Source organism: Saccopteryx leptura, chromosome 7 (genome assembly GCF_036850995.1).
Source record: "Saccopteryx leptura isolate mSacLep1 chromosome 7, mSacLep1_pri_phased_curated, whole genome shotgun sequence".
Taxonomy (NCBI): Eukaryota; Metazoa; Chordata; class Mammalia; order Chiroptera; family Emballonuridae; genus Saccopteryx; species Saccopteryx leptura.
The window spans coordinates 112455001-112469361 of NC_089509.1; the positions used below are offsets into that span (position 1 = coordinate 112455001).

At 37.4% G+C, this 14361-nt stretch overlaps 1 protein-coding gene across 15 annotated transcripts in view; it reads right to left on the bottom strand.

Moving 5' to 3' along the window:
• TRIP12 (thyroid hormone receptor interactor 12) overlaps positions 1-14361 on the bottom strand; it is a 151608-nt gene that overhangs the window by 38140 nt on the left and 99107 nt on the right. For 7 of the 15 annotated variants that reach the window (XM_066345266.1, XM_066345276.1, XM_066345268.1 and 4 more), the window contains 11 exons: positions 12506-12541; positions 12320-12415; positions 11072-11164; positions 10717-10878; positions 8067-8135; positions 7810-7975; positions 4475-4592; positions 4197-4356; positions 2055-2208; positions 740-968; positions 309-427 (listed from right to left, as the gene is read on the bottom strand). In XM_066345266.1, the coding sequence (XP_066201363.1) occupies positions 309-427; positions 740-968; positions 2055-2208; positions 4197-4356; positions 4475-4592; positions 7810-7975; positions 8067-8135; positions 10717-10878; positions 11072-11164; positions 12320-12415; positions 12506-12541 (1402 nt within the window). The remainder of the gene's footprint in view (positions 1-308; positions 428-739; positions 969-2054; positions 2209-4196; positions 4357-4474; positions 4593-7809; positions 7976-8066; positions 8136-10716; positions 10879-11071; positions 11165-12319; positions 12416-12505; positions 12542-14361) is intronic. The other 8 variants (XM_066345275.1, XM_066345269.1, XM_066345267.1 and 5 more) reach the window with 3 other exon arrangements.

Sequence of the window (14361 nt, forward strand, 5' to 3'; positions counted from 1 at the left end):
TGCAGGAGTCTGTCTGTCTGACTGCCTGCCCGTTTCCAACTTCAGAAAAATAAAAAAAATAAAAAGAACAAGAAAGTCAATGATCACTTCGGGCCCATAAATACTGAAATCACTGAAACTTAGTGTTCATCAACTGATAGTGAATCTCACACAACCTGTATTAATAGATTTATAAAAGACACACTACAGGTGCTTGAGCTATAAGCCTGCAAATATCATATAAAAACGCAACAGTTTTAATTGTCGTTAAAATTATATTCCTACTAAAATACTATTTAGACTAAAAGATAAATCATAAATGACATCACCTTCTCTTCTGAAGTAAACACTAAAAATATCAGGTAACTTCTGCATTAAGATTTCAGCCATCTGAAGGGCTCCAACTACTATCTTCAGGTCTTGGCTTGACAGCATGGAAGCAATGTGACTAAAGAAAGAAAGCATTTGTATATAAAACATTTGTCTGAATTTTAATTATTTTTGGCCATACTACTTTAAATTTGAGAGTGAAATATTTTATTTATGAAACCAGTCTGTTAAAACAAAAACTTTTCTTAAAAGCTCAAATATTTTTATTACTTATCAAAGGTGTGTATAAATATAAAAATAAAACAAAGGGCAAAAGATACTCCAAATAAATTGTTTTATGTGTAGTTTCCTACATTACATGTTTATAGAGATTTCTGAAAGTTCTTGCAGATACTTGAATATCTAAAACGTTCTCATTTCATGAACACACCTTGAAACAGCATGATTTTTCAGGACGTCCTTCAGAAGTTCAGCATCAGCAAAATAAATTATCCTAAGAATTGCTCTAAGGCACTTATGTCTGACCGCAGGTCCTGCTGAGGAACTATACACTTCATAAAGAACACCAAATAATGTCTTAATAAAAGACTTAGCCAGTTCCGGATCCTCTTTCATAAGCTGTGCTCGAGCATCATCCTTCTTTAACTCTGAATATCCACCTGTTATAAAAAAAAGTATGAACCTCAAGTTACAGATCTCAGAAACACACAACACGAAGCATTCAAGCCGGTGTATTTGAAATGCTAAAATGTTTGATTATAAAACAAATCAATTTATCTAATGTTATCAACTGGGGGCTATAAAGATACCAAAGGGATCATGAAGACAAAAAAATTTAGCCAGCTAGAATACCACTCACCATTTGGGCCAGCTGGAGAGAACAAGGCACCACCACTATAATGTCCCTGTTATTTTATTAACATATGTTCAACAAAATATTGGGGATATTTTAGTACTAACCAGCTCATCAACTTGTAAGAAATAAAGAATTCAAGAAATGGACAGTAAGTATAGTTAGAAGCCATGAAAAAAACACGATGATCTGCTTAGAGGGAACAGGTATAAATAAGAGGTAACTGATGAAAAGTATGCTCTAGACCAGTAGTTGGCAAAGAATGGTCCAAAGACCTGGTATGAGCCATCAGCTATTTTTGTAAATAAAACTTTACTGGAACACAAACACATACATTTGTTTATATATGTATAGGTTGTTTTAGAGCTACGATAGCAGAGGTTAAGTATAGAAACCACATGGCCTGCAAAGCTTAAAATATTTAGTCGCTGACCCTTTTCAGAAAGTCTGCTGACCCCTGCACTCTAAGCTAGAGTTTCAAAAGCAATGGAATAAATCCCTGAGCGGAATAAATGCCAGAGATCTGAAAAAGAAATTAGTCATCTATTCCTCGGTTAATTTTGGTGGAAATGTAGAGAATAAAAGGTTGGAAAGAACTAATCTGACAGGTGTGGGAGGATCTAAAGGTAAAATAGGGATAAGAGAATCGGACTAAAAAAATAAAAGAAAATTGCACAGGCCTATTCCGATTAGAGCCTAACACACTGCAAATCCCTTAGGTCAGAAAATCATGGGGAAGATACCAGTTAAGAAATACACATTTGTCAAGTAAAGCACATGATAAAAATAACAACACATTAATTACTTAAGTTTAACAGACACTCAACGAAACATTTATTATTACAAATATTATTCACGTGATAATATAACTTGTAACTCAAAAGGCACTTACTAGTGTTAGTATTGGCTAAGGGGTTAGGTTTTCTCTGAATGGCACGTGCTGTTCCCGTGTCCTCATTGATTTGCTGCATAGAATTAAAATCAATAGTATAAACTCGTCCCAGAGTGGACAAGCTTATCTCATCCTCACCGACCTGATGGGCTGCCTGAGAGCAAAGAGAGAGAAACCTTGAATATAACCATGGAGAAATTTATGAACTTACGACACATTGGGGACCTTCCATAAATGCTAACTTAAAATTTATTTCATCAGGTTTTAGATGGTGAATAACAGAATATGGACAATTTAACAATGTGGATGTGACAAAACTCATTCATTAAACAAGTCGTTTTCAATTTAATACAAATATATACCACTGGCCCTATTAGGTACCCCAACACATAAAAACAGGTAAAAATCTTGGTGTAAGATCCAATCATGTAGAATCACTGACATGAAGAAGATACAGTTTGTATTAAGAAGGCTCTTAAGACACTGCTGATAAAAAATTTTGTTACCCATAAATCTTAGTATCTAATTCTTAGGTTATAAAGTTATTTATATCATAAATTCTTAGTAGCCCACCAAAATTCTCCTTTAAAATGACTATAAAAATTATCATTAGGTAAACAAAAAAAGACTTTACACTTAAATGACGCGCTAAGATTGTAAGGGACACAACTAGAACTAAGAGAGGAACCCTAATCCCTAGGGTTCCGGGCATTACACAGCACACTTGCAGAATGAGACAGCTTGATTCATACTGTCTGCTTGATTTTAAAAAATCTTTTTTATTTATTCATTTTAAAGAGGAGAGTGAGAGAAAGAGAAAGAAAGAGAGAGAGAGAGAAAGGGGAGAGGAGCAAGAAGCATCAACTCCCATATGTGCCTTGACCAGACAAGTGCAGGGTTTTGAACCGGCGACCTCAGCGTTCCAGGTCGACGCTTTATCCACTGCGCCACTACAGGTCAGACTGTCTGCTTGATTTTTGACAGCCTAAACAAGTGACAAAATATCCATTCTCATAATGGTCCACCTATGAAATTCTTAGGTTGAATGGAAGGCAAAACTCTTAGAAAATACAAGATAGGAAGTTAACTGTGAAAATGCAATTATCAGAAAAATGCTAAAAAGAAGAATGCTTAGCGTTAGAGAATATGACCTGCTTATACACCAAGGCTAACAGGCATAAAAGACAACTCATTATTAACTTCCTTTAAAAGCTGGCTCTGAATTTAGATATTTTCATAAAGACTTCTGATTTTAAAAGTCAAATGTTTCAAAATTTTTCAAAAAAAATTGGAAGATATTTTTTAAAGACTGTTTACACATGATACTCTAAAAACCCAAATATCCTAGTTTGCAATTAGAAAAACATCTTGATACTTAAAGGTATCATATATTGACAAAGAAAGGCATGGCATCTCAAACAATGCAGTTGCCAACATTTCCTACACTCGGGCAAATTTTTCCAGACCTGAGACATTTTTGAAATATTTCAGTGCAAACTTAATATGGAAGTATGAAAATAAGAATAAAATCTCATCAAAAAAGTCACTATAAGTATTTTGGTGTTATTTCTTTTCTAGCTATTACTCCTCGTATTTTGCTGAGTTCCCAAGAGTTACATAATTTTGAATATTTTCATTTATATTTTATTTTATGTCATGAAAATTTATCTATTAATGTCTGGATTATATATGAACCTATTCTATGCGTGTATCACAATTTACTAAATCGTTCACCTAGATAAGTTTCCACTTTTTGGTTCTTAAAAATATTGTGAAACAACTATTTTTATATAAGTCTTTGCTGTTGAGAGATTTCTTTTGGACAGGAGATAGAAGGAACTTTTAGAAACATGTAGCCTAACTCCTCCGTTGTTTCCTTTCAGAACTGAGGAAACTATGGAACAAAGAACTTAAATTACTTGCTCCAAGTCACTCAGGTAGTTAGCAGCAGAAGCAGGACTAGAACATCATGTTTTCTGACCTGAACAGAAATGAGGACCTTGTTCTCAGGAGACAAAATGAGAGAATCTTGAGTTAATTCAAAATTGAGCACATTTAAGTACACACAACATCCCTTCCCACTCCATCCCTACACCCACTCTCCACTAAAATAGACACATTTAAACGGTACGAGGAAACTACTACCTCAATGATCCGGCTGTCAATCCTGTTATAGGGATGCCAGAGGCCTCGGTCATCACGCCACTGCCATATTGCGCCATCCGTGTTCTGAGCATTTCCCTTCTTCAGCATGGTATCTACTGCAAAAATGCCTTCTTTTGGTAAGCATGGCATAAGTTCACTGGGGAAAAAAAAGTGCAATTATTTTAATAAGTAGCTTACCAAAATATTAGTACTGTCAGATCTCTAAAGTAAAACACCCTCTTATAAAGCACAGTTATCATTAGCTCGATCTTTACCAAATCAGAGACGTCAGTTCGTATAGCTCTTGAGGACTGCGTGGAACAAGATCAATCTGTTCCTGACAACTTCCGTTGGAGGCACCACACAGGAGGAAGTGAAGCGTTTCTGCAATGTCTATAAACCAACAACAAAGCCTATGAAACTAGTCATATTACATACTTTATTTTTATTGACTTTATTGGCATTACAGTTGTTAATAAAATCATGTAGGTTTCAGGTGTACAATCCTATAATGCATCCTCTGTGTACTGTGTGTCCACCACCCAGAGTCTAGTCTCCTTCCATCACCCTTTATCCCCCCTTTCCCCTCTTCTACCTGCTCCCACCCACTTTCCCTCTGAAAACCACCATACTGTTGTCTGTGTCTATTTTATTTTTTTCTTAATCTTTTCACTTATTTCACCCAGGCCCCCTGTTGGCCACCCTCCCCTCCCCTCCCAACAGCTGTCAGTCTGTTCTCTCTGTCTGTGAGTCTTTTTTTACACTGCTCACAAAAATTAGGGAATATTTTATCGCTTCATATTCATTTGAAATATCCCCTAATTTTTGTGAGCAGTATATTTTGTTTGTTAGACTATATTACCTATTTTAAAAAGCAATCATGCCTGACCAGGTGGTGGCACAGTGGATAGAGCGTCAGACTGGGACATGGAGGACCCAGGTTCGAGACCCTGAGGTCACCAGCTTGAGCGCGGGCTCATCGGGCTTGAGCAAAGCTCACCAACTTGAGCCTGGGGTCGCTGGCTCGAGCAAGGGGTCACTCGGTCTGTTGTGGCCCCCGGTCAGGGCACGTGTGAGAAATAAATCAGTGAACAGCTAAGGAACCGCAATGAAATACTGGTGTTTCTCATCTCTCTCCTTTCCTGTCTGTCTGTCCCTATCTGTCCCTCTCTCGACTCTGTTACAAAAAAAAAAAAAAGAAGAAAGAGCAATCACTCCCTAGGGGAAAGAACAATCAGATTTATTTTCTTCTTTAGCAATATACTATGGAAAGTAAAATAAAAAATCCAAATGAGTTGTGATAAACACCTAAAAAAATATATTTAAAATTTTAACAATTTCTTTCTGAGGACTCCAGTTTGAGCCCTACGCTGAACACCTAATCACAAGTCAACCCAAAGCTTTCCAGAATCTTTTATTACTTCTCTTGAGGAGCACAGTGCTTTACACAAAAGTGCATCCAACATGCATTTTAACCCTCAATTCAAGTATATTCATTTAGGTGTCTTCAATTCAAATATATGAGAATGTGTGGCCAATAAAAACAAGACAATTAAAAGCATCTAAATCTTAATTCTGTGATCAGGAAAGACATCTTCTTATATGCCATTAAGAATGCCATCTAAAGACAAAATTATTAAAGTATCATCTACCATAAGTTTCCATTCCCATAAGACATCATTGTGGAAGAATCTGCAGGAACCAGTCTGATGTATGAACAGTGTGAGTGGAGGAAGCTCTCAGCCTCCAGAGGGTTTATTCACTCTAACTAGCTACAACTTTAAGACAGGGAGGGCTGTCTGTCTCTTGGTGGTAGTGTGTTTATATACATAGCATACAAAGGACAAAATATGTTTCATTGAAATGTTGTGCCAGTAATCAATAAGGTCTGTTGTCAAGAAAAGTATTCACTATTGATTTTGGGTGGAGAGGTCTGGACAGTTAAATCTCTGCCTCATAGAAAATTCACAAATAGTAAATAAAATGTGTAAAAATTTCTTAATTCCTTTGCCAGTTCAATCCCTGATCAGGGCACATACAGGAACAGATCAATGTTTCTGTCTCTAACTCTCTCTTAAATCAATCAATAATTTCTTTTCAAAGTTTCTTGAAAAAGTTTTGCCAACAACAAAACGCAAAGAAAATATATTCATGTTTCCACTGTATTACTGTTGTAGAAAGAAACTATGAAACTATGTTGGCCCTGGGAAGTTGGGTCAGTGGTAGAGCGTCAGCCTAGCCTGTGGATGTCCTGGATTCAATTCCAGTTAGGGCACACAGGAGAAGTGACCAACTACTTCTTCACCCTCCACCCCCTGCCTCTCTTCCTTTCCTGCAGCCCTGGCTCAACTGGTTTGAGCGTGTTGGCCACAGGCACTGAGGATGGCTCTGGGCGCCTCTGCTTCAGGAGCTAAAAATAGCTTGGTTGGGAGCATGGCCTGCAATAGACAGAACTTCAGCCTCAGACAGGGCTTTCCCGTGGATCTCAGTCTGGGTGCAAGTGGGAGTCTGTCTCTCTCTCTCTCTCTCTCTCTCTCTTCCTCTCACTTGGAAAAAGACAAGGGAAAAAAAGTTGTCTAGCAGCCTCTGAAATTATGAGTGCATGGGAAACTTCCTGAAGTACGCAAAGAGGTAAAAATATTTATCATATTAAAAAAAAATCCAGAATGTTAAAACAAACAAAAATTAAGCAGCCAATTCCCAACCAAGTATTTAGAAAAATGGTAAAAAGAGAATCTGTACTCAAACTTTAAAAACTGATGGGTTAGGTCAAATTCAAAGGAATACTAGGGATATTAATCAGCCAAGTGCATTGTGACTACACCAATAAAAAAAGCTGTTTAACTCTTCCCCAAACTGACCAAGACGATGACTCTGATTTCAGAGGAACACAAGTAATGCAACTAAACATAAAACTGCGCTTCCGCCAAAAAGGTAGTTTAAATTATACTACTTAATAAATTAATAAATTATATTACTCAAAATTCTATCTGAGGTGGTGGGATCAAAGGCTATATTTTAGTGAATATCATTCCTGGCTCCCAAGGTAACATTCTCAGAGATTAGAACTGTGGATATGAAATTATCCACGATTATAGCTGTTTCGTACTGAACTGATTACTACTGTAACATCATAACATATTTTTTGAGTTCTGTTGTTTTCAAACTTAACTTCTAAAATCTAAGATTTAAGAAAGTAAGAGTAAACTATAATCGCAGTACAACAGAACTTTATTTCCTGCGCACTGGGTAGGGCCGGGAAAGACTTAGAAATACTAAAGTAGCAAAAACATTCTGGAATCAGATGAGAACTGCTAAAAATCTAACATTACCTAATTGATATTATATAGAAAGCAATCATCTTGGGTATTTTACCCTAGAAAAACCAAGGGTAAAAATTTAATATACTACAAAAAAAATGTAGGACACATTACTATACTATCACAAAACAAATTTATTATACATTAATTAATATTTTTTTCCTTTATGATCCAGTGCCTATATTAGCAATCTCTTTTACTTGCTTGACTTATGTGGACTTTAGTTATTAAAGTAGAATTTTTAAAAGCCACTTTCCCTGCTTAAAGTACAATAATAAAAAAGCACTTACTTTGCTTCATAAGTTGAACGGCTAAAGTGGGACAGTTGGAACACATCAGCGAAAACATGCGAACCACCATTATAAACATCCCAGAACTTAAAATTGGTGGAGTCACTACCAATAGTTGTTGAACATTTGTAAGCAGATCTTTGGAGGCAACTTGCTGGAGTAAATTCTTCACAAACACAAGAAAGAAAGAAAGGTTTTATGTTGTAACTCAGCATTTAATAAGTTCATGAAAATACCACCAACGACTAAATGCTCACCTCCTCGTGTTGGAAGTTGTCCACCAGACGTGCAAAACAAAGGCAAGTGCTTTCTACTGACTTTTTGTCCTAGTTTTTAATAAAGGAAAATAAAGTTTATTAATATAAAACATTTTTGCTCTCATACATCACTACCTTATCTTCTTCCTAACCCAAAACTCTTCAAGGCTGGCTGAATTAGATGTGAGCTTTGAAAAATGTAATGAGCCTGACCTGTGGTGGCACAGTGGATAAAGCATCGACCTAGAAATGCTGAGGTCGCCAGTTCGAAACCCTGGGCTTGCCTGGTCAAGGCACATATGGGAGTTGATGCTTCTACCTCCTCCTCCCCCCTTCTCTCTCTGTCTCTCCTATCTCTCCCTGTCTCTCCCTCTCCTCTCTAAAAAAAAATGAATAAATAAAAATTAAAAAAAAAAAAAAATGTAATGAGCCTAAGCAAGGTACAATTGATACTGTAATGATTCCAAAGCAAAGAGAAACATACTGATAGAATCTCTTCCATTAAAGGCCCACGAGATAAAAGCAAATATACAAAAAAGAAACAACTTTTGTACTTCAGTAATTGTACTTTATTATTATTTACTCATGTTTTTATCTGCAGTTGGTCGAGGAAGAGGACAAGGGGCAACTCATTTGTGTGCCACATATGGATAAACCTTATTAAACTAGTCCCCAGCATACTTCTGTAATTTTAATACCTAAACAACTAACAGAAAAATATCCTATCATCCTAAAAAGCATGCCCAGTAGAAATATTTAAAATATGAATACACTAAAAAGTTGAAAACTGTTAAACATGTGTGTGTGTGAACCATAGGTTTACTGAGAAAACACTAAATAATCCACATAAGAACAACAACAACAAAATAACACCTGGCCAATGGTGGCACAGTGGACAGAGCATTGACCTGGGATGCTGAGGTCCGAGGTTTGAAACTCTGAGGTCGCTGGTTTGAGTGTGGGCTTACCAGCTTAGGCGCAGGGTTGCTGACTTGAGTGTGGGATTATAGGCATGATCTATTTGAGCCCACAGGGCGCTGGCTTGAAGCCCAAGGTTGCTGGCTTAATTAAGGGATCATTAGCTCTGGTGGAACTCCCCCATTCAAGGGACATTTGAGAAGCAATTAATAAACAACTAAAGTGTCACATAACTACGAGTTGATGTGTCTCATCTCTCTCCCTCCTTTCCTCCTTCCCTTTCTCACCTCCTCCCTCTCCCTAAAATAAAAAATAATAAATGATAAAAATAAAAAAGAACAACAAAAAACAATTTAACAAGTGTATTGACAGATCTTGTTTTTTCCTAATAAAGGAATTCCCAATGTGAGAATCAGACTTGCCTGTGTAAAAATTAGATTAATTCTTGTTACAAAGGCCTATACCAGGGGTCCCCAAACTACGGCCTGCGGGCCGCATGTGGCCCCCTGAGGCCATTTATCCGGCCCTGCCGCACTTCCGGAAGGGGCACCTCTTTCATTGGTGGTCAGTGAGAGGAGCATAGTTCCCATTGAAATACTGGTCAGTTTGTTGATTTAAATTTACTTATTCTTTATTTTAAATATTGTATTTGTTCCTGTTTTGTATTTTTACTTTAAAATAAGATATGTGCAGTGTGCATAGGGATTTGTTCATAGTTTTTTTTATAGTCCAGCCCTCCAACGGTCTGAGGGACAGTGAACTGGCCCCATGAGTAAAAAGTTTGGGGACCCCTGGCCTATACCCTCACTGACATTACTTAATTAAGTGTAGAAAAAGCAAGACAACAGCAGCCAACTATTTAACTCCTCTGATTATTATGCCTACTTCCAAAATAAGACAATGAAATCACAGCTAACTAGAGAACACACGTCTAGCCCCCCAAAAAGGTTATCTCAGCCTAGTAAGTTTTTAAAAATAAATAAATGAATGGTACTACTTGTGTCTTTATCACCCTAGGAGAAAAGCACTCCAGAGTGACCCAAAAATCATTATCATTTTATCTATCTTATGTAAAACCCTTATTTAACATATTATATATAGCCCCAAGATTTTAAGCATACTTTGTGGAGGTGATTTAAAAGCCAGATTTCTTTTTTATAAACCTCATTAGCAGTAACACTTTTAAAACAATTTATATTTTTTTAAAAATCAATTTCTCTGCAACCTTGAGTTGAGGCTTAACTGGCCTCTGTCAGCCTTGCTTCTCATGCTGCACTCTCCGGGTTCACTGAGCCCACCCCCTAAATAACTCCTCCTGCTCTTCCCAGACAGCCCAGCCTGTGTCCCCATCTCATTTCTATGGGGGATATGGCTTGTCTTCTTCTAATCTCACCCCCCAGTCTGGTCTGCCCAATTCAATGCCTTTCAGGAAAGAGAGATCTTTCCAAGAGAAAATTCAGATCACACCACAGAGTCAACACATAATTTTTGCTAAAATAACTAATTCATCCCTTAATGTCAAAACAACTGAAGCTATCAAACATAGGGAATACTGTTCATTTCTGTAAATCCACCACCATTTTAAAAATACCGAATATGGTCCACGAGACTTGTATGGATCAGAACACTTCCTATTTACATATCCCATTGGAAGATTTAAAACCCTAGTTAAAACTGACATTTTAACAATGGAACAAATGTTTATGACACATAAAAGAGGTCCATATTTTACCTGGTGGGTTAGCCTTTGGGTAAGTAATGGGAGGGAATCGGCCACAAAATGAAATTCATCCGGTGTGATGCTCTGGCAGCAATTGGCTGCAATTGCTAGTGCGTTTCTTTGGGCATTTATGCTGAAGAACTCCAGATACAGCAAACAGTCTGCCAAACCACCCTGAAACATAGAGAACTGTTACAGTTAAGAAATGCCCCTTTATCGGCAATTTAAAAACCCTACTAAAAAGTCTAGCACATCACTCTTGGAAACACCATGTGTAATTACAGAGATCGCAACCTAGGAGCTGGTACAGATGCGGGTGCACAACTCAACACTAAATGAAATGCAATACTTCAGTAACAACCCTTACCGCTTGCAGAATGGCTTTACTGTGTCTACGTGACAGCATCTCCAAGGCCGTCAGGGCCTGCTCGGCCACGTCAATGCACTGAATTACTTGCAGCTGGGAACATAAAAGTAGGTAGCAGAAGGTTATCATTCAAGTTCTAGTTGCTGATTTTCCACATGAATAACCATGGTATTTTCTCTAATTTCCATCAATCTATACTGCCTCTAACATGAAACCCATGAAACCCACCACTGGATTCCAGCTTAAGCTATAATGTACATACAATAGAGCTTCCAACTAGCTTGCTGTTTAAAGATACTGAAAAATGTTTTCTACTGAGAATAAGCTAACTTTAATCCTTCATATTTAAAAAGAAATAGGTGGTTCTATATAACATTTAAAAAATTGGGTTTTAAACTTTACACATATTCCAAGGTTATCAGATAACATAAATTCTACCATGCGTCAAAAAGCAAAAGACCCTTAGTTGAACCAAAAACACAACCTACCACATACAAAAAAAATTCCCTTTCTCCACTGACTTACTTTATGACCTTGAACAAGGCACTCTATCTCAGCCTTTATATCCTCTCCTCCCTTATGTTTTCTAGAAATAATAAAATTAATTTTCATCAAGTGCTTTTAAGTTCTCCTCTGAAAGATATGAACGTGGTAAATTATAAAACTAGGTTGATTTTATGTTTTATTAACACCAACTTAAAACTGCTGTTCTGCCTGACCAGGCGGTGGCGCAGTGAATAGAGCATCGGACTGGGATGCCGAGGACCCAGGTTCAAGACCCCGAGGTCACCAGCTTGAGCGCGGGCTCATCTGGTTTGAGCAAAAGCTCACCAGCTTGGACCCAAGGTCGCTGGCTCGAGCAAGGGGTTCCTCGGTCTGCTGAAGGCCCGCGGTCAAGGCACATATGAGAAAGCAATCAATGAATAACTAAGGTGTCGCAACACACAACGGAAAACTAATGATTGATGCTTCTCATCTCTCCATTCCTGTCTGTCTGTCCCTGTCTATCCCTTTCTCTGACTCTCTCTCTGTCTCTGTAAAAAACAAACAAACAAAAAAACCCCTGCTGTTCTACAATGTTTTTCTGAAATCTTAGCTAAAAAAAATACTTAAATTGATAATAAATGCTAAAAACTGTCTCTTAATGTGGCTTTACAATGTGATGTACTACTTTAGAATTCAGACAACATTGAGTCTTCAGCTTGAATCCCTCCCCCCCACTTCCAAACTGGGCAAAAGTAGAATTACCTTTTCTAAAAAGACAGGAATTGCATCGACCACAACAGCGGATGATCGTGGAAGGGCTTCCATCATGTAGGTTAAGGCTCGACAAGCATGGTTCATCTAGAAAACAAGAAGGCATTTTTACTCAAAAAACAAAAAAACCTCAAAATATAAATTTGGAGTGTTTTTAAAAATATAGGACATACTTACAATATCAAAATTATGCTCCATCTGCAGTAATGTTATCTGTTAAAGGTAAAAGGTTATAAGTATTAGAATCTATCTGCATTCATAGAGAAAAGGTCTAGAAAGTATTGCTTCCTTAAGTTAACTGAAATAGAGAAGTATTACTCAAGACTTTTACCTACAAAAATAAGATCAAGTTAAATATCTAGTACACATGCACAAGGAATGATGGTGTGCAGGACAGCGTGACTCGCACGCTGTAGCTCTAACTTAGGAATTCTGCTGGGAAATCATCACATCATAATCTAGGTCAAAAACAAAGCCTTCCTGTTCCTTACTACCCAACCTTCTGGTACCTCTAATCCACCTCCCTTCAGAAAAGCTCATTACCATGTCACTGGGGAATTAACAGGTGTCAATAAATAGTACATAATGAACAAAGCAGCAATGAACTGACATTTTTCAATTAACTGCCAGTACAGATTCAAGACCACAGCTTAAACTCTTCTGAATAAGCTTCTCTAAAGGTGAGCTAAACACCATTTAACTCAGATGTAAAATGCACAGCAGTAAAAGATTCAAACACAATATTGATCATTATTAGAAACTAATTATGAACTAATTAAAACCTAAGTTAATAGGCCCTGGCCAGATGGCTTAGTGGGAGAGCACCGGTCCAGTGTATGGAGAAGCATCCATCTGCTTCTCTACCCTTCCCCCTCTCCTTTCTCTCTATCTCTCTTCCCCTCCCACAGCCAAGTCTCCATTGAAGCAAGTTGGCCAGGGTGCCAAGGATGGCTCCATGGCCTCTGCCTCAGGTGCTAGAATAGCTCCTATTGCAACAGACCAACGCCCCAAATGGGCAGAGCATCGCCCCCCTAGTGGGCATGCCAGGAGGATGCCAGTGGGTGCATGTGGGAGTCTGTCTCTCTGCTTCCACACTTCTCAATTCAGAAAACAAAACAAAACAAACAAAAAACCTAAGTTAATATATTTAATTCTAAAAATTCGTGAATGAACCTAAATATTTGATTTTTATTTTAGTTTCTCTTGTGAAAAAGACCTTAAGCAGATTTCAACCACATTTTTCAAAGGAGAGAATACAAAACTGCTAGGGGCATACATTCACTCCAAGCTACCAAAGAAATATCCTACTTGGGGAAGCAGATCACTCACTGTCTTCTAGTTCAATTAAGAGTCTTAAATGCACTGAATTTAATTAAGCTATGACGTACCGTTCAATTAATGCACTATTACAGTAACAGACACCAGATATTCTAATAGAGGTATTGATCGACCTACGATCTATGCAACTTACGACCATTCAACTTTAACACCACAATCGCTAGCCACGACTGCTCCGCATCTGGCAGCGCAAGCGTTGCCCAGCTGGGCATACGACAGAGCTGGCCAATAAAATGTTTCATACATGTTTATATATTTTGATATGTTTTGCAACTGGAAAAATGTTTCCTATAGTATTTTTACACCTGATTTTATATTTTTGTATGCACCTGTGTATTGTAATTTTGTATGTTTTGCAAATATTAAACCAGTTGTACTGGTAATGCAGTGTTTTACTTAAACCTGTCGAATGTAAAAATAAACAAAATGGTGTAGAGATGATACAAATGGCATAAAATTATGATATATAACAGTAATGAAAGAAAATCATGATAAAATATGACTTAAAGATTTTTATAACATCATTTCACAGTACTGTACATATAGCCTACTCAACTTATGACCAAAAAGTGTTAGGACTGGTCTGTTGGAACCAATCGTGGTCGTAAGTCGAGCACTAGCTGTTACAATAATTGTTTAATAAGAGTTGTCTCCTTGGCTGAATTACGTTGGGTTCATTATATATAACAGAGGTC